Source organism: Trachemys scripta, chromosome 2 (assembly GCF_013100865.1).
Source record: "Trachemys scripta elegans isolate TJP31775 chromosome 2, CAS_Tse_1.0, whole genome shotgun sequence".
In the NCBI taxonomy this organism is placed as follows: domain Eukaryota; kingdom Metazoa; phylum Chordata; order Testudines; family Emydidae; genus Trachemys; species Trachemys scripta.
In genome coordinates, this window is record NC_048299.1 from 241,147,766 (window position 1) to 241,175,481 (window position 27,716).

Here is a 27,716-nt window from a genome sequence, read left to right on the forward strand (position 1 = left end):
AGGGGCTGTACAAGAACTGATAACATTATCAAAACAGTTCCCATTTGAGAACAGATAAATTAAGAATGCCCAAATTATCAAGGCATCAAGATTATAGATAACATTCAAGACCCTATTGCAAATGTAAAGAAGATCTTTTTCAGTGGCATATAACCACAGCAATCTAGAAGTTTGTGTACTACTGTTTTCTTTCTCTCTCACTCACACACCCATCAGATTATTTATAACAACATATAGTAATTTATATTTTAACTGTATAAAATACCTGATCACAGAGGGACTGCAAAATGGATGTTACATATTCAGCACATTGCTGATGAATAACATTGTCCCCAGTAGATCTCATTAAAGCCAACAGCTCCTGGAAAACTTCTGCATACTTCTCATCGCCTTTAATAGTTCCATTAACTAGATGCAAAATAGCTAATTTACAAGCTTTGTGTGAAGCCAGGGCATCAAGTAAAGCAAGTAATCGGGTAGTCTGGCCAGTATACTGTTTCTCTTTATCTTCTGTACTGCTGAAACAATATCAATGCACTTTAAAACAGTGTTCCTACATATTAGAAAGTTATTAAATAGACTATATTGTACAACCATTTTCATTTTAGTTAGATTTCAAAGTTTGTATTTTAAACAAAAACTATAATTTAAATGTTTAAAATTTATGTAATGTATTTAGAAATTTCTATCTTAATTTATATTTCTGGAAAACTACCACAACTACTACATTATTTGTATACTTATATTGCATATGAACTCATTATCATCAATTTAAGAAATTATAGTTCACCTAAGCATATACAGATATATGTTTTTAAATACTACTCATAATTTTGTTTCAATTTCTCCCAAACATTTCCTATAAACATACAATAATGTGAAATTCTTTACATTAAAATAATATATTGTTTGCTTGGTTGGCAACACAGGATACTGTAGCAGACCTGGATTGAGGACTCAATCCAAGTCTGTAATGGACTAAAAATGTATCCAAAATTCAGTGTTCTTCACCTAAGAAAATTACTGCAGAGAACAGGGATGAATTCAACAGCTATTAAAAAAAAAAAATCTTTGTGCAATGGAGAACAAAGATACCTTTGTAGATCTTCTACAACCAGATCCAATACAGTCCTCATGATAAGAAGAGCAGTTGGTGTTGCCAAGTCACACAACTGAACACAAATACGCCTCAGCATATGCTGAATAGGCTGGCAAGTTGAACCAGAGAATGATCGAACTATTTCTTGTAGCAATTTGGCCTGAACGTGGAGATGCATGCTCCACAGTTTTCTGGTGTTGAGTGCTACCGATATATCATGTGGTTCAATAACCTGTGGAAAAAGGATAAACAGGCTCTTTAAAAGATTTTTGCTTTACAGGAGAAAATCATTCAGGACCAAATTCTGCCCTCCTCAGATACCTTCCCACAAATCTAGGGATATCAATGAGATTTTCCAAGCATGTATCTCAGGACAGAATTTAGCCCTAAATTGAAAATTAAATTAATAGTCATCTCAACAGATTAGGTACTCCTTTGGGGCCTAGTCTAATCTGACACCTTTGTAAACACAATCACAATGAGGCTGTTTATTTTTATTCTTTTGTTAAACATCAAAAATTGAACATTTGAACTCCCACCTCTTCCGGTACTAATGTACACTGAAAAGTCCAAACATCTCTATGCAGCCATTTCAGCTCCTAGTTTTGGATACAAAAGCTGTAAGGTTAATAATTTAAGTAATATAATGGGATACCAGAAAACTAGCTAGTTAAGTAAGAGACAAAATCAATGTAAGACTGACTTAAACCTCCAGTTATCTGGGAAGCTTAAAATTAACACAAAACATGCACACGTTGATTTCTGATGAACAATTAAATATACCTCAAAACAACCTATTTGATTACAAATCCCTTTTTATAAGTCTCAATCAACCCTTTTATTCACCTCGGTCTTTTCCTCAACAAGAACATGATCTTTAAAGGAAATATAGAAGTTATTTATTAAATTGCTAATTTAATTAAAATCATACCTGAGTTGTTTGCATGGGCAATGGAAGAGGCAGCAATTCTGAAAGCAGTATAAGTCCAGAGAAAAATCCTTCAGGAATTCGCAAAATTGAAGAGAGGACCTCCTTTAACATTAAAGACCAAGTATTATTGGCCAAAGTTTCTTCTGAGATTGTAAGTTTTTCATTAACTCCCTGGGTAAAGGTCAATAAAATATCAATAATGTCATTCTGAATTTTTTGTTCATCACTATCTAAACGGCCTGAGAGAGGGATAGAACACAGAAGCATATGTAAAGAAACAAGTGCTGAAGGAACACGCATGTCTTTAAATTCAAAAGATCCACCCCTCAGGAGCTCAGTTAACATGGTTTTAAGGAGATTAAGTGTACATCGCGCCATGGAAATGGTAGTAACTCTATGAAGTGTGGTTCCCATGTTGACATGGAGCCTCCAAGGCTGAATAAGAATACTGTTCAACTTTTGCAGAACACGAATGAAGGTGTCCATTCCTTCAGCAGAAAAGAGCTGAATAACTGCAAGGTTCCATTTAAGATCCTTCTGTTGACCTGTGAAGGGGCGGGGGAGGAACAAGGAATTAACTTTCACACATCTCATATCAATTATATTTAAATCAGACTATCAGGTGTGATTAAATAACAGATACTTAGAAGACTGTTTTTTTTTTTGTAGGAAGTGATCTGTAATATACCTTCAACAGGAGGTGGTGGGCATGCAACATGACAAAGAACACGGAGTGCAGTAAGAAGACCAACTCCTTCCTGGGTCATCAAACTATCAATATTCTATTAAAAAAGAATAAAGAACATATGTTACAAGGGACTAATTTTCAACAAAGATATGCTTGATACATTACACTAACCTATTTTCCTAGCCTACATCATGTCAGAAGACTATTTAGCCATCACAATATATACAAAAAAAATTAAAGCGATTTTTTGTTATAAAGACAGAATAGTCTGAACTAACTGATATGGATCATTAAAAAAAGCTGGATCTTATTGACATTCATTTTTCCAACTCTTCAAAAACCTGGTTCTCTCTGTCTATGTTCTACTCATGGGCATGACTGAAACTGCCAAGTACTGACGCTCTTCAGTTGCGGAATAAGCCCTGTCAAAATTTACAAACATACAATACTTTAGGAAAACACTTCAAACTGTCACACTAAATTCCGTATGTCATCTTCCATCACAGATAACTGCCAGGTTGTTAGCAATTTTAAGACTGCTTCCTCTTACAAAATGAGCCTACTCCTTCCTTCTATTTCAATGGCATCACAATCTGCTATGCAAGTCACAGACTTTTCAAATGTTGGACTGAGACATCAAGAATGGAAGGACAGATTGATTGCTTCGGCAAAAGCTTCTAACGTCACATTCCCAAACAAAGTAACATCTGTATCAAAAATTTTACTAACCTGTTTAATATATTCAATGAGATTTGGGATACAATTAATTTCAAATCTAAGATTTTTCAAAGGTTCAAGCCACTTGCAGAGCTCTAAAAAACAAGATATTTTGGTGAACAGAAAGGTCATAAACTAGAATTGCATTTGTTTTATAAACCTGTGCTTTAAGAATAATTTAACTGATACAGACTAGTCCATGCACTTAGATGAAAATTTGCTAGGTATGAGCCATAGTATGAATTATAAACAGAAGGGATTTTAATGATCTGCATTAACATAATGAGGAAGGGGGGAAAAAAATCACATTAAGGCAGGGCATACATCTGATTTGAATGCTGTAGTATTCAGCTCATGCAAGTTTGATGCTGAAATGATTTTTTGGCATATGACCATCTTATGGCTAATCACCTTCTAATGGAATAAAAGTGAAAACCTGGAACATTGCTAGATTGGCAAGGCATTTTCCCTTTCTAGTAATTTTTTTGGGGGAAGTCCCCAATGAAGAGATTTGTTCTAGAAACAACATCAACATGTTATTTATTAGAAACACTCCTGTCCCTGTTTTCATTACTACTACTCATACACGTAAACAATTTGTGAACATCACTTTGTATGTAAAACTAAATTATAAATGTTTTTTTCTTATTTATTTTAAATTAAATACGCACACCTAAAGAAAATCTCTCATGGACTCTAAGGGCCCTAATTCCCTTTAAAAATACAATGCCAAAGCCATTCAGAACCAAAACAGCAGCACATTCCTCTCACGCATAGTGGCACGTAAAATAGGTAATTACAAACCAAATCAAAATCTTCTGCTCCTTAAATGCCCAACTAAACCCCATCCCCAGCCACAGGGCATTCTCCATCAAAGTTTCTCAACTCTGGTGTTCACTCCCCTCCTTGGTCCACAACAACCTGGATTTGTTAACCTGCCAGTTTGGGGGTTCACAGGTGGAACAGCTGGAAGCTGAAGAATGGCTTATGTAGGATTTCATGATATGACTGGGTAAAGTGGCATCCCTCTTTGGGCAAAAGACTAGTAATTGGAAAAACTGATGAACTGAAAGTTTCGTATTGAACACTTTTGGTTTCTAGTAGTGCATTTTACTGTTTGGAGGGGGCCCAGAGTTCTGGGCTGATGGGAGAAAAATTTAAAAAACAGCCAAAGTAAGAATCAGCCACTGACTCCCTATTTTTGCTAAATCTTCCCTTCCTAATTATTTCCAACAAAGAGTGCAAATTTCCTGCAATTATCTGATATTCTTGGTAACGAATATTACATAAAATATAAACTTGGAAAGTATTCAAGTTGAAGAACTCATATTAGTATAACAGAAAAAATTATACCCCTTTTCAATGACTCAACCTAATCATACACAGCTAAAAAGGGAATTTCATTATACCCATTATCAAAACCAGATGATCATGAAGTACTAATTACCGACATACAAAAAATTTTCTATACATTCTAAACAATTCACTTGATAATGACACATACTGTACCTTGCAATTTGGTGTTATTTTCATCTGCCTTACAAAGCTTCAATAAAGGCGCTGAGTACTGTTCCAGCATTTGGACATCACTGGAAGACTGAACCACCAGCAAAACAAGTATGCATGCATAATTATAGGCAACCGACTTCTTGGACTTGGAATCACTGAAAGAAGGATATAGGATTTTCCCCTTAAATTCTAGGCTAGCACACTGGATACTTGATAGATTTTTTCATTCCTGAGCCTTTATGAATCTGCCTGCAGAACTCTATCTTCATTACAAGTTCACCTAGAGAATTTTCATACTGTGGAATAAAAATCACTCTCTCTTTATAGTAGTTTTTGAAAGCTACAACAATTGACAAGAGTTCAAAATATAATTAATATCTGGTCAGTTTGTTTTTTTTTACAGTAATTGTTACTTATATAGTTTATACATTTCTTATGTTTCTCCTTTTGAAACTTCAGTACTCAAAAAAAGGGAAACGGATAGCATTGGCTATATTCAAGCAAGCAGAGAGTATATTTTCTTACGCTGCTTCACCACTGCTGTTCAAGAAAGGAATAAATAAATCTGCTCCTCAAGTCATTAGTCTCTCCAGAAAAACATAGTGACAACATTTTCAAGATTTGGGGAAACTTGTGATGTGTGTGTGGGGGAAAATCATCTCTTGTACTGTACAGTTCCCAATCAGGAAAGCCAAGGCAAAGAATGAGTTTCAGCTGGCAAGGAATGTTAGACACAACAAGAAAGAGTTCTTCAAATACGTCATACAAAAAAGAAAGATCAATGATGGTGTGGGTCCACTGCTCAATGGAGAAGGAGAACTGGTAACAGAGCTGCTCAATGTCTACTTTGTTTCAGTCTTCTCACAAAAAATAACGTGACCGGACAACTAATGAAATTACCACAGACAATAAAGAGGGAAAGGATGCATATTGGGAAAAGTAAAGAACATTTCAGAGATCTTCTGACCAATCTGAATTAATTCAAATCAGTGGGGTCAGATGCTATTCACCCGAGGGTAGTGAAGGAATTAGCTGAAGAAATCTCGGAGCCACTGGCAATAATATTTAAACTCATGGATGTCAGGAGAGGTCCCAGAAGGCTGGAAAAGGGCTAACGTAATGCCCATCTTTAAAAAGCGGGGGGGAAGGAACAGTCGGGGAACTATAGACCAGTCAGCCTGACTTTGATTCCTGGGAAAATAATAGAGCAATGTTTAAAACATTCAATCTGTGAATACCTGGAGAATGAAGGGGTGACCACTAGCAGCCAGCATGGATTTACTAAGAACAAGTCATGCCAAACCAGCTTGATTTCCTTCTTTGACAAAGTAACTGGTTTGGTGGATAGGGGGAATGTGATGAACATAATATACCTGGACTTCAGCAAGGCTTTTGACACAGTTCTACATGACATTCTGATAAGTAAAACTGAAGAAATGTGCACTAGGTGGAACTACCATTAAGTGGATACATATAATTGGATAAACAATCGCAAACAAAAAGTAACTATTAATGGAATGATGTGGGATTGGAAGGAGGTCTCAAGTGGGGTTCCACAGGGATCTGTTCTGGGTCCAGTCTCATTTAACATATTTATTAATTACCTGAATGTAGGAATAGAGAGCATACTGATCAAATCTGCAGATGACAGAAAGCAATGGGGATTGCCAACACTTTGAAGGATAGAGATAAAATTCAGAGGGATCTTGATAAATTGGAGAACTGGGCTATAGACAACACAATGAAATTTAACAAAGACAAATGTAATGTGCAACACTAAGGGAAGAACAACCAAATGCACAAACAGGAGATAACTGGCTTGGCGGCAGCACCGCTGAGAAGGATCTGCGAGTTGTGGTGGATCACAACCTTAACAGGAGTCAGCAATGCAATGATGTTTGGGGGGAAACAAAAAACAATTTTAGGTTGCATTAACAGAGGCATAACATGCAAGTCACAGGAGCGGATAGTACCACTCTACTCGGCGCTGGATAAGCCTCAGCTGGAGTACTACGTCCAATTTTGGTCACCAATGTATAGAGAGGTTGTAGAGAAACTGGAAAGGATCCAGAGATGAGCGACAAAGATGATCAAAGGGATGGAATGCAAGCCATGTGAGTAGGGTCCTACTAAATTCATGGTCCATTTTGGTCAATTTCATGGTCATAGGATTTTAAAAATCGTAAATTTAATGATTTCAGAAATCGGGGGGGGGGGGGGGGGGAAGACCGAAGCCTGAGCCCCACTGTCCTGGGTGGGAGGGCCAAAGCCCAAGCCCCACCGCCCTGGAGGTGGCCAAAGCTGAAGCCCAAGGACTTCAGCCCCAGGCCAGGGGCCTGTAACCTGAGCCCTGTTGCCCAGGACTGAATCCCGCAGGCTATGACTTTCAGCCATGGGCTGTGGGGCTCAAGCTTCAGCTTTGGCCCAGACAGTCTAAGCCAGCCCTAGCAACCCCATTAAAATGGGGTCATGACCCACTTTGGGGTCCCAACCCACAGTTTGAGAACCGCTGACATATAGTATAGGCTAAAAGCACATAGAAGACCAGATTTCACAGAGGGAGACCAGACTTCATGGTCCGTGACGCGTTTTTCATGGACGTGAATTTGGTAGGGCCCTCCATATGAGTAAAGGCTGAATAAACTAGGTATGTTTAGTTTGGAAAAGATTAAGGGGGAACATAAAAACAGTCTTCAAATACTTGAAAGGCTTCCGTTAAAAAAAAAAAAAAAAAAAGGATGGAGAAAAGTTCTTCTCTCTTGCCACAGAAGGCAGGACAAGAGGCAATGGGTTCAAACTACAGCATAACAGATTTAGATTAAATCTCAGGAAAAAACTTCCTGACAGTAGGACAAGGAAACAGACTGCTTAGGGAGGTTGTGGAAGCTCCTTCACTGGAGGTTTTCTAAAGGAACTGGATAGCCACCTGTCTTGGATGGTTTAGACACAACAAATCCTGCATCTTGGCAGAGGGTTAGACTAGACGACCCTTGCTGTCCCTTCTAACCCTACGATTCTATACTTGGTTTCACAGGCAAACAGTAAGCTTGGATAAAACACTGCCTAATATTTCGTAATTTTTTTTTAAAACTGACCTGTAGTGAAACAACTAAACATTTTTCTTGATGACCTATATAGTTTCTATGCTAACAGATATTTGATTACAAAAGATGTCTGCAATTTCTATGCTGTAATTCTATTTTGAATCAATGGTAATTCTGCAAAACCATCAAAGCGTAAGGTTTTCTTTTGTTGTCTTCTACGCCATCTATTTCTTTACAAAAGGGACAGCTAATATATGCAAATAAGGAATAAACACAAATATACAATTACCCTAAAGCTTCTTTGGAATAGTATTCCATTAAAGTAATAAGACTTTGGAGGTTCTTCTCAAGGCTGAACACATGAGCTACAGCAGATCTTCCAACAGGGTTAAAAGTAATCAGGTAAAGGTTATGAAATGTTCCCAAGAGGTCTGAATGGTCAGTTTCCTCACTGGCTGTGCACCGCTGAAAGTGGCAGAATAATTCTGAAATACACTGCAATGTCTGTGTTGAATGCAGGAGCCACAAGGCAAATGCATCATCACTGGCACCATATGATTGGAGACCTTCTTCTTGATCTGGATCAGAAAACTGACACAGCGCCCTAATCAACAGGTTTGTTGCTTCATACTCAGACAGGAAGAAGAGGAGACCTTTTTGTGACTGTCCCAGGAACTTCAACACGTCTCTGACAGCCTGAAGCACACCCGGATGAGCACTTGTTATTGGAATGGATAGTAGCAAGGTAATAGATTCCAAGAAATGGTGACTATGAAGGTATCTGCAGAAAGGTAAAACAGAAGTATCTATAACATATGATGATCTGGATACATAGAACATTGACAGAAAATAGATCCTCTGTATCTTAGCCTATATTTTGGACCTCCAAAATGTATTCTTTTGTATATTATGAGAAACCATATATTAACCATACTTCATGATTAAGTAGCAGAATTCAGAGTCTTTTTTGCACAAGGTAATTATTGTAACTATGTAATGAGGAGTAAATCCCCATTGAAATAACGTACACAATAAAATCACACATTGAACACCACCACCAATGAGCAAAAACTTTAATTTTTGTAATAGTCTAAATTTTGAGTACTTGAACACTCAACCTTAACTTTTTAATACTGCTAGTTTTTTAACTTAATTTCTCTTTTAAAAAAATAAATAAATAAATAAATAAATAAAGAACACAACTTCTTTAGGATTCCATCTTTTGCAATATACAGACCCCCTGCCCATTCAGTCCTTGGTCACTCTGCTGCAGCTGCCAAAGATGACAGTGAAGGATTTTGTGATATGGATGCTTGTCCACAGCAGGAACTAGTCTCAGACCATCGAGTGCAAGCTCTTCTGGGGAAGGGATTGTCTTTTTGTTAAGTGTTTGTACAGTACCTTGCACAGTGGACCCTGATCCACGAACGGGACTCGTAGGTGCTACCATAATACGACTAATAAATAGTAAGACGGTAACAACTTTTGGTTAGTATTAACATAGGCTGAACTGGAAACAACAACATAATTGCAATCCCATAAACCATCCAGTACTCCCTAAAGCTTATTAAAGCAATATGTAAGCCTCCACTAAAGGTATATTAGCAAAGTGAAAAATCTAGCATAATGTTAGTCATTACTTTACTCTATTGCATATGTAGTCCACAAAACATGCACCAAACTGAAAAAAGAACCCAGTTCTGGTACCCCAAGCTGGTATCGAAAGTGAACCACAGCTGTCTTACCTGAAAAGGACTGGATAAGGATCATCCCTTTCTGGGGGTCCTGTAATGCGTGCCATTGTTGGAAAAGATTTTACTGGTGGCTGAATCATTGTATGTGGTGCAGTCTCCATCAAATGAAAGATTTCATCTAAGAGGCTAATAAGTTTTTCTACTTCTCCTTCACTGATATTAGAAGATTCCAAAAGATGATCCATATCCATAGGTGCCTCCACATCATTTTCATATTCTGGGTTGGTTCTCTCAAGCCCAAGGTCTGGTTCCTGCTCAGACTCCGTATGATTAGGAAGGGGAGGAGTGTTCTCTGCTAACTGGTCACCAAGCTTTTTAATGTCTGACAGAATCTCATAGAAATGGCATTTCTGCAGAATTGCAGAACCTGCAGTAACTACTCTCACAGTCTGATCTAATAGTATGAGCTCCAAGAGTTTCTGATAACCACTTTTTTCATGTACCTCTAACCCACCTCTTAAAAACATTTCCATTCCCTCAGTCATGCTGATAACACTATCCAAAGCTTTAAAAGCATTAAGTTTAAGGGAAGATGAAACATGATCTGCAAATAACAGTTCAAATAATGCATTAATAACTCCTGCATGCAAGAGTCCCATGATTCCTTGAGTCCCACATTCTGCTAGCGATGACACCAATTTTGTTCCAGCTTTAAGCTGTCGGACATTCAAAGCAATAGGCTGCCTGAGAGCTACCTGCAAGTTTAAAGCCTGCATTGTCCAGTCTACTAATTGGGTAATATCGTCCTGTTTTGTGTTCTTCACTTGCAGGTAGCTTAGTCCTTTTGTTATTAAATTTGGAATTTCTTCTAAAGCTGTAACCCACTTTGCACCCCTTTCTTCCTGATATAATTCCAGGAGTTCAGTTAGCTTAACTGAGGCTTCTACTGCCCCTGAATTTTCCTTGTCTGGATCTTGATCCTTTATTTTACCAACTTCAACCTCAAATATGGTCTTGTAAGGGCAGTTAAAGTACAAAAGAGGTCCAAGCTCTCTTTCATAAGGCTCGTATGTCACAGGTGGCACGGAGGCTAGATCCTCAGGAGTATATTCAATATCAAAGCTTGGATACTTAAATGTTTCACGTTCCAGATCAGCAATTCCATCTTCATCACTTGAAATCTGCTCATAGCCATCATCACCTGCAAAAGAGATTTAAGTTTAATTTAATAAATAAATCAGCTACATCAAGCCCAGTTTATGAACTTCAGAGAACTACTCAAAGTACAAAAGTAACATACAAATTTCTATTTTGAAAATATAAAATATCCAAAACACTGAAAGATTTATTTCTACCACTATACTTGGAAGTCAAAATTAGTAGACTACTCTTTCTCACAGCACGGCTGCAGCACATCCATGAATAAGGAAGCAAAGAGCCTGTTTACCAGAGTGAGAAATCCAATCATAAAATGATAGTTCTAGACAACAACATTATGTAACAGCAGCAGCAGCATATATCATGATTACTCTTTTAAACATCTCTGATTCTGAAAGGCTGACACAATAAGCTGAACAGCTGCTAAAAAATCTCTCCCTGATAATTTTATTAATTTATTATTATTTATTAAAATCTTTCCATAAATCTAGTGGTCTCTTGTCCTTCTTAATGTTCACTGCTTGGCTGCTCTTCTCTGCTGGAGTCCCTATGTGCCAACAGAACTGCTTTGTATTCTTTGAAATGCTGACATTCTGTTGGAATGTTGGCACATTGGTACAAACCATAGCAGGTCCATGGAACAGCAATGGAAGGGTGTCTTGCTCCACACAAGTTAGGCATCAGTGAAGTAGTTAAACAATTTTCAAGGCTGAGAAGCATGGATTATTTTGGGTCGGATTGCCCAATCAATATATGCCTCTTTCCTGAGAACACAAGGGGGTTCTTGGGCATTGGTGAATATCAACCTTCCCTTTTCCTTTCCATATATTTTCACATATCCTTGAAAATTCAGTCTAATCCCTTTCCAAAATATTCAATCTTCCATCATGTAATTATAAAAGTTTGTTACTGTGGTATCAGTCGTGAGCAGTGGAGTTTGGCAGGTTTTATTTGTTTTTCAGGGAATATTGGGCAGGTTATATTTTAAGAAAATAAAGATTATTGAGTTGTCATAGCACAGGGTTTAATACCAGCTATTTTGAAACTTACTTGTTCATTGAATTAATTTGGATATTTATAAAGTCAAAGGTGCAAGATAGTGTAGGTAAAGCACACACCTTCACAGTTACTGAGATGAAGAATCAGATTTTTTATTAATAAATAATAATTTAAATTTATAGTGCCTTTCTTCCACGTTCTTTACAAATTGAGAAAAAGACAAGCTAAGTGATTTGCCCAAATGTCACACAATCAAAGCAGTGATAGAGCTAGGATAAGAATCACATCTACTCACTCCGAGTCATCACCTTTTTGACTACACTCCCTCAAAAAATTCTATAATCTCAATCATTTCTATTTGTGTATGTTACTCACCTTCACCCTCCTCCTCCTCCTCACCTTCCTCTTCTTCATCTTCCTCCTCCTCCTCCTCCTCTTCCTCCTCCTCAGGAATACTCTCTACTGTATGGCCATCCTCCTCATCCTCTTCCTCATCTTCCTCAACATCCACATCTTCCTCCTCATCCTCCCCTTCTTCTGGCTGCTCCTCCTCTACCTCCCCTTCATCAGAGTACTGGCCTTCTTGGTGAACGGATGTTCGATCAGGAGAAATTGGCTCAAAGTAGTCCTCCCTGTGATCAACATCATCTTCCTTTTCCCCAGCCACTGAAAAAGTAAGGGATAAATCTCATTACTAAACCCAGTAGTTAACAATGTTTATAGGTTTTGTGGTGTGAACAGTGAAATTAAAAAAAAAAAAAAATTCAAAAAGCATTCAAATGCTTTTACTTCATATTCACTACTATTATTTATCTTATTAGAATTGTATTTACATAAACAGTTCTATGCACTTTTAATCCATAGTAAAAATCATAGACTACTACTGTACTTTGATTCTGTAGTCCTTATGCGGGAAAAAAATTCAGTGAAGTCCATGGAAATTTTGCATGGGATATAGAGTGCAGGATCAGGCACTACACTGGTCTATATTTAACATTTCAAATGTTTACACTGAATATAGTTATTGAAAATGACACAACAGAACAAGGGATTCTCCTACCAATCCTACACCTGCATTGCTTTTCCTAAAGATCATAGAATATCAGGGTTGGAAGGGACCTCAGGAGATCATCTAGTCCAAACCCCTGCTCAAAGCAGGACAAATCCCCAGACCGATTTTTGCCCCAGATCCCTAAATGGCCTCCTCAAGGATTGAACTCACACCGTGGGTTTAGCAGGCCAATGCTCAAACCACTAAGCTATCCCTCCTCCCCGCACAATGAATCTGTCAACATCAATGAGAGCAGAAAGCTCACCTACCACTAGGCAACATTGCAGGCCTTTTTCCCCTCATTATCCACTGCTGTGCAGTAGACAGAGAATAAGAATCTACATTAGCTATACCTGTCACAGGCATGGGCTCGTCTTCATCATCGTCAGGAGGTGGAGGACCTGGAGGAGTCCTTGGTCCCCTGGGCTGTGGTCTTGGAGGGCTCCCATTGAACTGATCTTCTTTCTCCCCATCAACTATATTTTTGTTTTTCAAAAAACAAAAAAAATTATTTTGGGGGAGGAGGATGGAAAATGTAGCACATTTTACAATGTAGGTGCCAACCTTGATTAGGAAGCACCCCTCATGTAGCATATGCACCTTCATCATGCAACATCTAGGGGGAAAGTTAATTAAATGGAAGGTGCCCTCATGCTGAAACCACCCTTGCTGAAGCACCCATAAAGATTTAAAGCCACCGGGTGAATTAAAAGCTAACAGAAGCCACCGCTTATGAACAAAGACATTTCTTACATAAACACTGTGTTCAAGATTCATTTTAAAAGTTTTTTTTAAATCATAAGTTACAGTGCAGATTTGTATTTACTTAGCCACTTGATTATTTGCTTTGAATGTGTCTAGTAATACTATAAATCTACCATGACTAGTTAAAATTATTTAATCAAATTTTAATCTGAAGCTGAATGTTTATAGTACAATAGTTATATTTCTACAGTAAAATGATTAAAGATCTGAACAGTGCAGTTCTCTCCCTAATTCTGAAACCATTACTGAGGCAGAAATGGAAACCTGTTCGTGACTGCTGCACAGGGCCACTCTACGTCTGGTATGATCTCAATCGCTTTTTAGCAACCCGGGAGTCACAAACAGAAGGCTAAATAAAAGGCTTTCCTTCATGTCCTTTAACTACTGCTTTGTTCATTAACTCTCAGTTTTGGAAGCAGTGATTTTAATCACCAACACTTTTACTTAAAGTTTAGCTCATGGGAAACACAAATTAATTTACGTCTTCAGCTGCACCCTTTCATCAAGTATCTTGTGATAAATCAAAGTCACTTGCTCTCACTAAAAGCATTAGAAAAAGAAGAGGAACTTATTAAGAAATATTCTATCTAAAACCTACAAAGAGATAACATGGAAAAAGACAAAAATTTACAGCTGGATAATTAAGTCCAATGAAATCTCAGAATATGAAGATTACCCTTTAGCCGCTGGGATAATTAATTTTAATGAAAGAAAACTTTTGCTGTCCTACTTCAGATAATTCTGACATACTTACCATGTTTTGGGTTTCTTTTCAAACCTGGTTGTTGCTGGGGAGGAGGAGGTGGTGGTGGAGGGGGTGGAGGAGAATCTCTGTCATGACTTATTACCCTATCAACTGATCCATATATTGCTAATGTCAGACAGTTGTACCAGCCTCTTAGGACCAATCCATCCGTGTTGACCTAGTTTGTAAAAGAAAAAGCATCTTTAAAAAACTCAAAGTGAATTTGAGGATTTGTACTTAATTTTAAATTATTCGTTCTGTATGGGTATATGCTTAAAATACACACAAGAAAAACTGCAGATTAATATATTTTATATCTCTTCAAGGTTTTGGAAAATTAAACATATTAATTATACCACATGAATAATTTTACAACAAAAAGAATTCATTATAACACATTGTCAAAGCCACTACATCCAGTTTATTCAAATATTCAATGGGGCGGATTGCACTGGAATGCATCGGACAAACCTAACGGATATGCTCGGATGTGGGCTACAATCATCAATAACAATTCTGTTTTGTAAATGTCAAAAAATTATTTAAATGACTTAAATAAAGAGCTTTATGTAGCTCAAAAGCTTCTTTCTTGCACCAACAAAAGTTGGTCCAATAAAAGATGTTACCTCACCCACCTTGTTTCGCTAACAAATTAGTACTGATATGCCTCTGTATTAGTAATAACTAATCTGAAAGGAAAAAGGCTAAACCCTCTTTATTCTTCACATATTAATATACTCGTGATGTTTGATTTTAGTGTTTTCCAAATATGCAGACTGAGACCAGTGACTAGACCCAGACATGAAGTGGTTTGGCTCTCTCAAAATGAAGCAACCCTGATCTCAAACCCCTTCCATTTCATCAATCAAGCCAAATTCTGAGGTGAACAACCACCAAGATGGCTGTGATCACCCAGCTCATTCTTATTAGTAAACTTAATAGGAGCTGTTGAGTGATCAACACTTTTGAAAATCAAGCCACTTACTTGGAACATAACTTTAGGCTAATTTTTAAAATCATGGCCCTAGTGTATTATACAATTGAACTGTATGGACTAGCTTAGAATATGAGCTCTCCAGAATAGGATCTTCCCCTACAACTGCTTGCACAGTGCTAAGCACGCTAAATAGCAGCACCATGGTATTCAAATAATAGCCACTCCGGAATAAGAAAAACATTGAAATTATAGCATAAATAGGTACAATTATTACCTTTGCATTGGGTCTAAAGATAATTGAAGAGTTCTCATCATATTCAAGGCTGTTAAACAGAATACAAACTTATTTTTCAATGTTTAACAAAAGTCCTTTACACACAAAGTATGGACATTTCTGTACGTGACCCTTTAATAATACCTTATTTTCACCTTAAGTGAAAGAAAGAATGAGACATCAAGCCAGTATCAAACACTATACAATATCTATGTTTATCAACTTAGGAATGTAAAAAGCCCAAAGTACTTTCAATATACATTGACATTAAAGGGACACTGTCAGTTTAAAAATCACAGTTGGGATCTTCTACCCAGACCCTTTAAGCATAGATCTCTCTCCCCTTACACAATGAATGAAGAGGGGGGCAACTAGGGTTCATGCTAGGGAAAGAGTAGAAAGAGGCAAACATGGAAGCACAGATGGGCAGGCCTGGATGTACATGCATCCTCTAGTCTCAAAGATTTTCAAGAATAGATAAATTCTAAAGCTGTACTATGTTTTCTGCTGGGCCATCTCCCCTCACAGAAATCTTAAACAGATCCACAAACAGGGTGGAGTCACGGTGGAAGAAACAGAAGCATGCTTGCAAACAAAAAATTGTGAATTTTTGTTATTAACAGTGTTTACAAGTAAGGGCCCAATCCTAGAAACACTTTTTACTAACTATAATACTTATTAGCTTCAGTAATCCCATTACAGAGAACAGGGCTACTCAATGAAGTAAGTATTATGTCCACTAATCACTATCAGACCCTAAACCTTTATTTTAAAAAATAAGAAACTCTTTTGGAGATTTAACAATACTGTATTGAATTTCTCATTTCTATACATCAGGAAATGCAGCACATTCTTCTACAGAAAAACATTCAGTGCTACGCAAAAAATTCATGAATGTATGAAGTACATGAATTCACAAATTCTTACCTTCCCAGCCTGTCAAAAACAGGGGCACTTGGCTTGCTGACATTGTTGAAAAACAGGTCTAACTGAAATGTATGTGGGGATGTCTCTCTGGTGATAGAACAAAGGTAAAAATTAATCCTCTCAGGCTTCACTTAACCAAAACAAATAAGACCTGAAATCTCTAAGATGTTATTGTTTAAAACCTGAAAGAAAATACTAAATATATATATATATATTGCATATTCAGTGAATGCATAAGCACAGGCTACCTTCCTATATTGCAGTTTTTAACTGTGATTCACAAGTCCCAAACAAAATGCAAGGAATGTGCATCTGAATATTTTAAGACTTACCCATAAGCTCTATTGTCAGGCAAACTTGTGTGAGCTCTTACTCCTGGAGGAATGACACGTACTTCATTTATGTAAACCACACATGGAAAACGAACTACATCTATATTGGTACTTTGCTAAAAACAAAGAGCAAACAAAAGTTATTAAGCTTGAAAAATACTATATTGTTTTTACTTTACATTCCAACTTATTTATGTACCCTCTATTTAAAAAAGCACAAACTTAAAAATGACAATCCTGATAATTTCTTTAACTTCTTATTGTGACAACACCTAAGGTTAATGTAATTGAAAGGGTTGAGAAAATCTTCTCCCCCTTCCTCCCCCCCAGTTTGTACATTTGAAAGCTTCTTGTGTATAGAAAGTTTCATTGTTTCCCCTACAGAATTATTTCCCTTTTTATTTGTGAGGCCCTTTCAAACAGCAACAAGGGGGAGAAACATTTTGAAAATTATAGTAAAGACAAAAATTGGCAGAGGAACTGAAGCTACTTTCAAAATTCACTAATTTTCAAGTGGACAGTGCCACTTTAAACACTGCCAAGTTTATTACTATAGAAGAAATAAAACGTGTTCTAATTTTAAATATCAGAAAGTTATTTTATTTTTTTAAGAGCAGCTAACACTGTTGATGATATTAAAGACTACAGCCGGAATTTTGTGAGAGCTATGCAAAGATACTATTGGGTGCTGACTTTTCTACCTCTGCAGCAACATTTGAAAACTTTCAGATGCTTCAGACATTTCTGCTGACATCATATAAGTCAGAGATGGCAGAGACCTTTCAGGCCATTCAAACACCAGGACATAGATATGTTTACACAAAGAAAAATATAAACAAACACAGAGCTATGATGGCTTCCAATGTATTAGAAATTGAAAAATAATCAGAGTTTATCAAAGTAAAAGAAACTGCCTCAGCAAACCACTGACACTGATCATTGAAAGTCTCTTTTCACTAAACTGTATATATCCTCATGAGACACATTTATAAAACAGGAAAAATATATTTATCCGTAAATACCAGACAATGTGCAAGGAATTAAATTGTATTTCTTACACATGAGCAGTTACTTTCCCTGAGGCTCATGATCACATTTCTCAGTAGAACAGCTTAATACTATATATCCACTAGCTGGCCTATAAATTAACTACCTATCAACACATTCTAAAAAGTGGAACTGCAGTTAAAAGATTTTTAAGACAACGGGAACAAAGGGAAACTAGATAGCTCATGAGACTGCTTATGGGATACAAAATCTTTCACTGTTACATCATCTGTTCAAATCAAACTCTGGTCATTAGTATCTGCTGACTTTCCAGCAATCGATGTGAAATGAATTCATAGCCTCATTCAAGTTTCTAGAGAACAACCACACTGCACAAAGCCACCACTATAATTGAATTCCTTGTAGGAAGACTTATCAGAAAAGCAAAGGATTAAATGATTATGAACATTTAACTAAACACAACTGTGCCATTAATGGGGAAGAGGGGGCTCATACTGTTAAAATGTTTTTTAAGAACTATTTTAAATACAAGAATGATTTTTATGAGCTGTTTTAACAAAGTCCACACTAACATACAAACATACTAACTTTGCACTAAGATGACAGTGCAAAGTGCAAGGTCACACACTTAGGGACAAACAATAAGAATTTTTGCTATAAGCTGAAGACGCAACAGAGGAGGAGAAGGATCTGGGTGTACTGGTCAATCTCAGGATGATTATGAGATGCCAACGTGATGCAGCAGCAAAAAAGGCTAAGGCAGTCCTAGGATGAATCAGGAAAGGTATTTCCAGTAAAGATAGGGAAGTGTTGTTACCATAATACAAGGCACTGGTGAGACCTCATCTGGAACAGTGTGTGCAATTCTGGTTTCCCACATTTAAGAAAATGAATTCAAACTGGAACAGATGCAGAGAAGGGCTACTAAGATGATCAGAGGAATGCAGAATCTACTTTACAAGAGACTTAAGGAGTTTGGCTTGTTTAGCATGACAAAATGAAGGCTGAAGGGTGATATGACTGCACTCTATAAATACATCAGAGGGATAAACTCCAGGGAAGGAAAGGCATTATTTAACTTAATGGCCAATGTTGGCACAAGAACAAATGGACATAAACTGGAAATCAATAAGCTTTAGGCCTGAAATTAGGTGAAGGTTTCTAACCATCAGAGGAGTGATGTTCTGGAACAGCCTTCCAAAGGGAGGCAAAAAACCTAACTTGTTTTAAGACTGAGCTTGATGAGTTTATGGAGGAGATGGTATGATGAGATTGCCTACAACAGCATATGGGCCAATCAGGACTGCTATTAGCAAATATCTCCAACAGCTAGAGATGGGACACTAGATGAGATGGGTTCTGAATTACAACAGAGAATTCTTCCCAGGTGTCCAGCTGGTGTGTCTTGTCCACATATTCAGGGTCTAACTGATCACCATATTTGGGGCCAGGAAGGAATTTTCTCCCAGATCAGACTGGCAGGGGCTCTGGGGTTTTTTTTGCCTTCCTCTGCAGGCTGGGGCATGGGTTACTTGCTGGTTTGAACTAAAGTAAATGGTGAATTCTCTGTCACTTGAAATCTTAAATCAAGATTTGAGGACTGCCATAACTCAGCCAGAGGTTAGGGGCCTACTACAGGAGAGAGTGGCTGAGGTTCCATGGCTTGCAAGGTGCAGGAATTCAGACTAGATGATCATGATGGTCCCTTCTAGCTTAAAGTCTATGAGTCTATGAGCATCATTAAAACAACGGAGTGGGATGTTGCTCTTAGTGCACACAATTTATGAAGAAGAGAGTAGATCACAAAAGTTGTTTGCTTTACAGATTTTTGCTTTGTTTTACAAATATATTTGACACAGACATCTTTCATCTGGTCCTTTCATTTCTGCTAATACCGTGGAAACATCTCTCATTCAGATTCCAAGCCAACAAAGCACTTAAGCACATGCATACCATTAATCATATATGCACTCCTACTGAAGTCAACAAAAGTGCTCACATGGTTAATGTTACACATATGAGCAACTAAAAACATAGGATGAGAATCTGTGCCGCACTTCTAAGAGGCGCGGTACAGAATTTGTCGCCGTGCAAGGGGAAAGGGTGGATGGTTTTAAGCCCCCTTTGGGCCTTCCCCATCCTAGACTATTCTGGGGAGCTAGAAAAAGCTCCAGCATAACTCAGACAGGCCCCTGGGGCCTGTCTAAGGATATGTCAACACCACAAATGAAAGTATAATTGTACTGCAGGAAGGCATACCCACATTAGTTTTAATCTGGCTAGGGCGGGTAACAAGAGTTGTAGTGAAGTCAGGGTGGCACTGGCTTCAGCACAAGCTAGCTGCCCCAATGCAAGCCTGCTGAGGACTCTAGTGCATACTCCAGTTTCTAGGCTGCACTACAGTCCATGTTACTAGACAAAATGTGGTGGGTGGCATATCCATGCTACCCTAAGTTACATCAGACTCAAGTTGCCTTATGGACAGCAGCGCTTCACAATACAGCCCTGCTCCCCACACATAACCCATACCGCCTATGGGGCTTACGATTGAGTCCTCAAAAGGTAGCCTTAGGGCTGTCTTCTATAATGCTTATGCCAGGGAAATCCTTCCCCAGCTGCAACTAGAGCTTTTCGGGCTCCTTTACACAGCTCTATACTTTTTTTTTTTTTACCTGCCATAAAGGGGACAGAGTAGGGTGAGGTCTCACCCTTGGTCTTAAAATGGAACTGCTTAGACAATTTTAAATATAATCATCACAAGTGTTCCAGCTATAATTCAATATATGGAGTAAAATAAGTATCAAAACAGTGTGTGCATGTGAGAGAAAAACTCCCACGTGCAGATCTACTCTAGTCTCCTCACTTATTTAGGAAGAAGGATCTGTGGAACTCTTTGCCAGTGGATGTTGTGAAGGGCAAGATTATAACAGGGTTCTAAAAGGAACTAGATAAATTCATGGAGGAGAGATCCATCAACGGCTATTAGCCGGGATGGTGTCCCTAGCCTCTGTTTGCCAGAAGCTGGGAATGGGCCACAGATGATGATTTGATGATTAGCTGTTCTGTTCATTCCCTCTGGGGCACTTGGCATTGGCCACTGTCAGAAGACAGGATACTGGGTTAGATGGACCTTTGGTTTGACCCATTATGACCGTTCTTAAGGGAGACTCCCTCTGTGGCATTAGTTTTAAAGCAAAAATTAAAATCTCCACTGGCAGAGATTAAGTATTTTGCTATGTTTTTAATCACGATTTACACATGCCACAAATGTATTCAGTGTTCTAGAAAATTTGTGTTTCCATGTTCCTTAGCTTCTAAACTCTTTAAAACAAGAATGGTCTTTTTGTTATGTTTCTACAGTGCAATAGGGCCCTGATTCATTGCCCCTAAGCACTACCATAACAACAACAGTCATGATAAATAACAATGAGCAACTAAGGACACATTATCAAAAGGATGTGTACCAGACAGACCATCATTTGTATGGAACAAATTTGACAATATTTTTGCAAGCACAACTATATGGCCTGTATAGACAAATGGAAAGGGTTTGTGAGCACAGGAATTGCTACCCCAGATCAGACTTGATCGCTACCTAGTTCAGGATTTTGTCTGACAATGGCCAGTCCCAGATGCTTTAGAGGAAGGTGTAAGAACCCACAGCAGGCAGACGTGGGATAATCTGCTCCACATTAGGTATCATCCTGATCTCTTATAATTAGAGACTGGCTTAATCCCTAAAACTGTTAATTAAGAATGTAAAAATGGCCATACCGGATCAGACTAATGGTTCATTTAGTGCAGTATCCTGTCTTTCGACAGCAGACTGTGCCAGATGCCTCAGGGAGAAAAGAACAAAACAGGGCAATTTATTCAGCAATCCATCCCATGTCATCCAGTCCCAGCTTCTGGCAATCAGAGGTTTAGGGACACACAGAGCATGATGCTGTTTCCCTGGCTAATAGCCATTGATGGGCTTATCCTCCATGAACTTGTCTCATTTGTTTTTCAAGCCATTTATACTTTTGGCCTTCAAAGCGCCCCTGGCAATGAGTTCCACAGGTTGATTGGGCACTGTGTGAAGAAGTATATCCTTATGTTTGTTTTAAACCTGCTGCCTGTTGATTTTGTTGGGTAACACATGAACCAGGGGTCACATGAAGGGATAAATAGCACTTCCTTATTCACTTTCTCCACGCCATTCATGATTTTATAAACCTTTATTGTATCCCCCCTTAGTCGTCCCTTTTCTAAGATAAACAGTCCCACTCTTTTTAATCTCTCCTCATATGGAAGCTGTTCCATACCCTTAATCATTTTTGTTGCCCTTCTCTGTACTTTTTCCAATTCTAATATATTTTTAAATGGGCCAACAAGAACGGCAAGCAGTATTCAGCATGTCAGCATACCACGGATTTATATAATGGCATTATATTTTCTGTCTTATTATCTATCCCTTTCCCAATGTTCCTAATATTCTGTTAGCTTTTTTGACTGCCACCACACATTGAGCAGATGTTTTTGAGAGAACTATCCACTGTGACTCCAAGATATCTTTGAGTGGTAACAGCTAATTTAGACCCCATCATTTTGAACATACATTTAGAACTATGTTTTCCAATGTACATTACTTTGCATTTATCAACACTCAATTTCGTCTAGACATAAGACCGGCCATACTGGGTCAGACCAAAGGTCCATCTAGCCCAGTCTTCCGGCAGCGGTCAATGCCAGGTGCTTCAAAGGGAACGAACAGAACAGGTTATCATCAAGTGATTCATCCCATCACCCATTCCCAGCTTCTGACAAATACAGCCTTGGGACAGCAACCCTGCCACTTTGTTGCCCAGTCACCTAGTTTTGTGAGATCCACTCATAACTCTTCACAGTCTGCATTGGACTTATCCATCCTAAGTAATTTTGTATCATCTGCAAACTCACCACCTCACTGTTTACTCCTTTTCCCAGATCATTTATGAATATATTGAACAGCACTGATCCCAGTACAGATCCTTGGGGAACTCTGCTATTTACCTCTTTCCACCGTGAAAACACTAAACACTTTTATTTTAAGACCAAGGTGACAGCCATACAAATGTCCAATCTCTTTTGAATCTAGTTAAATTCTTGGCCTCGATGACTTCCTGCAGATCCACTTTTGACAATTTCATTTTTAACATCATGCTTGCTTAAAGATATATCTCTCCCACACAAAGTGTCACATCAGGTGACACAATCACTGACAAAATTCTCCGCTGCTGCAACAAAAGTATCTTTGCAACACTGGGCTTCTGTGGCAACAACAAGGAGGATCTGTCTGTAGGGTTATCCTCTGAGACTGGGAGCTTGGTACATCCACACTACGCCTACTGTGCAATGGGACACAAAGGACATATGAGCCTAAATAAATATTCCCCACCTCCTCATTAATTGCTGCAAGGGAGAAATGCACCATAGGCTCCAGAAAAGCACTCTTGTTCCTGACTTCTCCCCTCATCCTCACTCACATAACCTTATCAAACTGTCCCTCTTATAATTCCTCTCCCATTTCCCCCTTTCTCCATCACCCACCCCTTTAACTTCCTCCCCATCAAGTCCTATTTTCTTACTCAGCTACCTCCTCATTAACACCCACCCCATTTCTACTCTGCCAGTCACCTGCACAACAAGCCTTGATAAAGTTTATGGGGCAGGGAATATCCACCTGTTGTAGCTTCAATGCATCAAGCATCTGACCAGGCCGGGGCTTCACCGTGTGATACGAGGGCACTGGGGGTGTCTCCCCTGCATGCTTATGCCATGACGGCCCCCCTACCCGGATCTGGAACAGGCAGCGTCACCCTCCCAGTCCTTGTCCCTGCCCCTCTACAGCCCACCCCGAGACTCGCCCCCGCCTGCGCTCTCCCACGAATCCTACCCCAGCCCAGCCCCAGCCAGAGTCCCGGCGCTCTTGAGCGGGCCAGCCCAGGGGGAGAGAGGAGGATCTCTCTGCCTCCCTCCCTCTTTCTCTGAGGGCAGCTGTACCTCCGCGCTCTGGTGCTTGAAAGTGTCTAAAAACAGCAGCTCCGTTGCGGTGTCCGCCGCCATCTTTGCTCAGCAGCAGCGGAAGCACTTCCGGGTGAACGCAAGCGCTTCCAGGGTCGCTCGCGGTGCCTGCGCCCTCCGGCCCCTCCCCAGGGGCTCCCTGGAGCGCGCATGCGCACGCTACTGCGGCTGGGGATGAGTGAGTGGGAGGAGTAGTGGGAGTCGCGGAAGGTGTAGTGGCGGGACAAATGTGCTGGTTGCCTTTGTGCCACTACCTCGGCTGTATGCACTGAGCCCCTTAGTGCGGGCAGGGGTCCATCACCTGTATTTATATTGTGTTCATCACCATAGAATTTCCTGGGAGGGTTCATTTAAGGCGAGGGAGAACATTGAACCGGGGCGGAGGGGAATGATCCCTTACTTAGGATTCTCCTTCCAGATGCTGTCATGGTATCTTCTCCCACTAGGAAACCTCTCTGGGGGAGGGGACTCCTGTTATTAAGAGATAGGTAATAGTAGTGGCGGTCTTGAGTATTAGAAACACAGATAGTTGAGTTTGTGGTGACTGGGAGAACCACATTGTGATTTGCCTGCTGCGTGCAAAGGTTGTGGCTACCTCAAGACATCTAGACAGTCTTATGTGCAGTGCTGGGGAAGAGCTGGAGGTCATGGTACATGTAGGTACCAATAACATAGGGAAAGGCAGGAGGAAGGTCCTGAAGGTCAAATTAGGCTGCTAGGTAAGAGAGTTAAGTTCAGGACCTCAGTAGTCGCATTCTCTGAAACTGTTTCCAGTTCCACACACAGGGCCAGGGTAGACCGGCAGAACTGCAGGGTTTTCATGCATGGATGAGACTATGGTATTTGGAGGAGGGATTTAGGTTTATTAGGAACTGGGGAACCTTTTGGGAAAGGAGGAGCCCACAAAAAGAGGATAGGCTCTACCTAAACCGAAATGGAACTAGATTGTTGGCATGTACAATTAAAAAGGTAGAGGAGTTTTTAAACTAAGCACTGGGGGAAAGATAACAGGTGTAGAGAAACACACACATGGGTGGCAGGTATAATAGCCCAGGGGAGGCTGAGCTTCCCTTGGCGCTGCTGCCGGACCCCGGGTTTGGGGTGAAGTTTTTCATTTATTATGCCCCATGCAGGTTCCGGAGCAGCTGAGGAGGCAGTATGTGCTATTCAGCTTCCTGTGGGATTACTGATGAACCCAGAAAGAAGGTGAGTAGCACATACTGCCTCCTGAGCCACCCCGGAACCTGCATGGGGCATAGCAAAGCTTCTTCCAGAGGAGCGTTGAGGGACGCACACTTTTCTCCAGATGGCTTGGGGTCTGGGGAGGGGAAGCGCGGCAGCAACTGGGCCAGGACTCCGTGCAGGGGGGCTCAGGGCTTTGACCAGTTGGGGGCTCCTCTGGGCAAGTGTGTGTGGGGCGACTGAGGGCTCTGGCCATAGAGGGGGAGGGGGGCTTTGGCTGGCTCGGGGCTCCTCCAGCCGTGGTGGAAGAGGCTCCAACTGTGGGGAAAAGAGGGGGTCTTAGGGCTCTGGCCGGCTCAGGGCTCCTACGGCCGAGGGGGGGGGCGGAGCCGAGGCTAGCCTCCCCAAAGGGGGCTCCACCCATGAGCACACGGTTCAGACAAAGACACCCCTTAGAGGAGGATTTATTAACAGGAATTTTCTATATTCCTGTAAAGAGGTGAGGACAAGTTGTTAAAGTACAACTGAAGAGAAACAGTCAAATGAAAAAGAGTACCATTCAATTACGTCACAAAAAGGCAGACAGCTAAAAAGTGACAAATTTTATAACTGCTTGCATACAAATGCTAGAAGTCTAAATATTGACATTGATGAACTTGAGTGCCTGACATTAAATGAGGATATTGATATAATAAGCATCACAGAAATTTGGTGGAGCGATGATAATCAATGGGACATGGTAATAGCAGGGTACAAAATACATAGGAATGACAGACTAGGTCATGCTAGTGGCGGGAATGGAATATGAAAGAAAGTAGTGTCAAATATATATCTAAAATCTGAAATTAATCGAACTATACCATACAATCTCTATGAACAGAAATTGCATGCTTGAATAATAAGAGTGTAGCAGTAGGGATATACTACCGACCATCTGAACGGGATGATGGTGGTGATTATGAAAATAGAAAACTAAGTAAGAATGAGGGATTTCAACTATTCCCATATTGACTGGGTACATGTCACCTCAGTACAGGATGCAGAGTTAGTTTCTAGACACCTTTACAGCATTACCTCCTGTAAATGTAAATAAACTTGTTTGTCTGAGCGATTGGCTGAACAAGAAGTAGGACTGAGTGGACTTGTAAGCTCTGAAGTTTTACATTAATGACTGCTTCTTGAAGCAGCTAATTTCCCACAAGGGGAGAGGCAATTCTTGATTTAGTCCCCAAGTGTTGCACAGGATCTGGTCCAAGAGGTGAATATTGCTGAACCACTCAGTGACAGCAACTGTAATGTATATAATTTAACATCCTTGTGGGGATAAGAAGGGGAAAACCAAATAAGCCCACCACAGTAGCATTTAACTTCAAAAAGAGGAACTATACAAAAATGAGGAAACTAATTAAACAGAAATTAAATGGAACAGTCACAACAGTGAAATGCTTGCAAGCTGCATGGAAACTTTTTTAAAACACCATAATAGAGTCTCAAATTAAATATATACCCCAAATAAAAAAAGTAAGAGGACCAAAAAAATGCCACCATGGCTAAACAACAGAGTACAAGAGATGGTTAGAGGCAAAAAGGAATCCTTTTAAAATTGGAAGTCAAATCCTACTGAGGAAAATAGAAAGGAGCATAAGCTCTGGCAAGTCAAGTGTAAACGTACAATTAAGCAGGTCAAAGAAGAATGTGAAGAACAACTAGCAAAAGAGACAAAAACAAAAGCACATTTCTATAAAGTAGATCAGAAGCAGGAAAACAAAGTGCTGAAGGAACATTCAAGGAAGACCAGGCAATTGTGGACAAGCTGAATAAATTTTTTACTCTTCACTGCATAGTATGAGAGGGAGATTCCCACATCTGAGTCATTTCTTAGGTGACAAATTGAGCATTGTCCTAGACTGAGGTGTCAATAAAAGAGGTTTTAGAACAAATTGATAAATGAAACAGTCACCAGGACAAGGTGGTATTCACCCAAGAGTTCTGAAGGAACTGAAATATAAAATAGCAGAATTACTAACTGTGGTATGTAACATGTTGCTTAAATCAGCCTCTGTACCAGATGACTGGAGGATAGCTAATGTAATGGCGATTTTTAAAAAAAGGGTTCCAGAGGCGATCCTGGGAATTAGAAGCCGGTAAACCTAACTTCAGTAGTAAGCAAATTGGTTGAAACTATAGTAAACAACAGAATTACCAGACACCTAGATGAACATGATTTGGTGGGGAAGAGTCAGAACAGTTTTTGTAAAGGAAAACCATGCCTCACTAATCTATTAGAATTCTTTGAGAGTGTTAAACATGTGGACAAGGGTGATCCAGTTAATATAGTGTATTTGGATTTTCAGAAAGCCTTTGACAAGGTCCCTTGCAAAAGACTCTTAAGCAAAGTAAGCAGTCATAGGATAAGAGGGCAGGTCCTCTCGTGGATCAATAACTGAATAAAAGATAGGAAATAAAGGATAGGAATAAATAGTCTGTTTTCAGAATGGAGAGAGGTAAATAGCAGGGTCTTCCAAACAGCTATACTGGGACCAGTGCTGTTTAACATACTCATAAAAGTGATTAGGAAAAGGGGCAAACTGTAAAGTGGAAAAGTTTGCAA

The 27,716-nt window shown here is 39.4% G+C and overlaps 1 protein-coding gene across 3 annotated transcripts in view; it reads right to left on the minus strand.

The window, feature by feature from the left end:
- Positions 1–23,991, minus strand: part of VIRMA (vir like m6A methyltransferase associated) — a 39,257-nt gene extending 15,266 nt beyond the window's left edge. Inside the window, exons 1-16 of one of the 3 annotated variants that reach the window (XM_034763293.1) lie at positions 23,903–23,991; positions 16,871–16,986; positions 16,539–16,625; positions 15,612–15,660; positions 14,410–14,578; positions 13,244–13,366; positions 12,215–12,505; positions 9,734–10,883; positions 8,278–8,769; positions 4,945–5,099; positions 3,448–3,530; positions 2,719–2,812; positions 2,031–2,575; positions 1,639–1,698; positions 1,096–1,331; positions 266–515 (exon numbers count right to left, since the gene is read on the minus strand). In XM_034763293.1, coding sequence (XP_034619184.1) covers positions 266–515; positions 1,096–1,331; positions 1,639–1,698; positions 2,031–2,575; positions 2,719–2,812; positions 3,448–3,530; positions 4,945–5,099; positions 8,278–8,769; positions 9,734–10,883; positions 12,215–12,505; positions 13,244–13,366; positions 14,410–14,578; positions 15,612–15,660; positions 16,539–16,625; positions 16,871–16,986; positions 23,903–23,965 — 3,963 coding nt within the window. In that variant the 5' untranslated portion in view covers positions 23,966–23,991. Of the gene's footprint in view, positions 1–265; positions 519–1,095; positions 1,332–1,638; positions 1,699–2,030; positions 2,576–2,718; positions 2,813–3,447; positions 3,531–4,944; positions 5,100–8,277; positions 8,770–9,733; positions 10,884–12,214; positions 12,506–13,243; positions 13,367–14,409; positions 14,579–15,611; positions 15,661–16,538; positions 16,626–16,870; positions 16,987–23,902 lie in introns of all 3 variants that reach the window. The other 2 variants (XM_034763292.1, XM_034763294.1) reach the window with 2 other exon arrangements.
- Between the last annotated feature and the right edge of the window lie 3,725 nt (positions 23,992–27,716).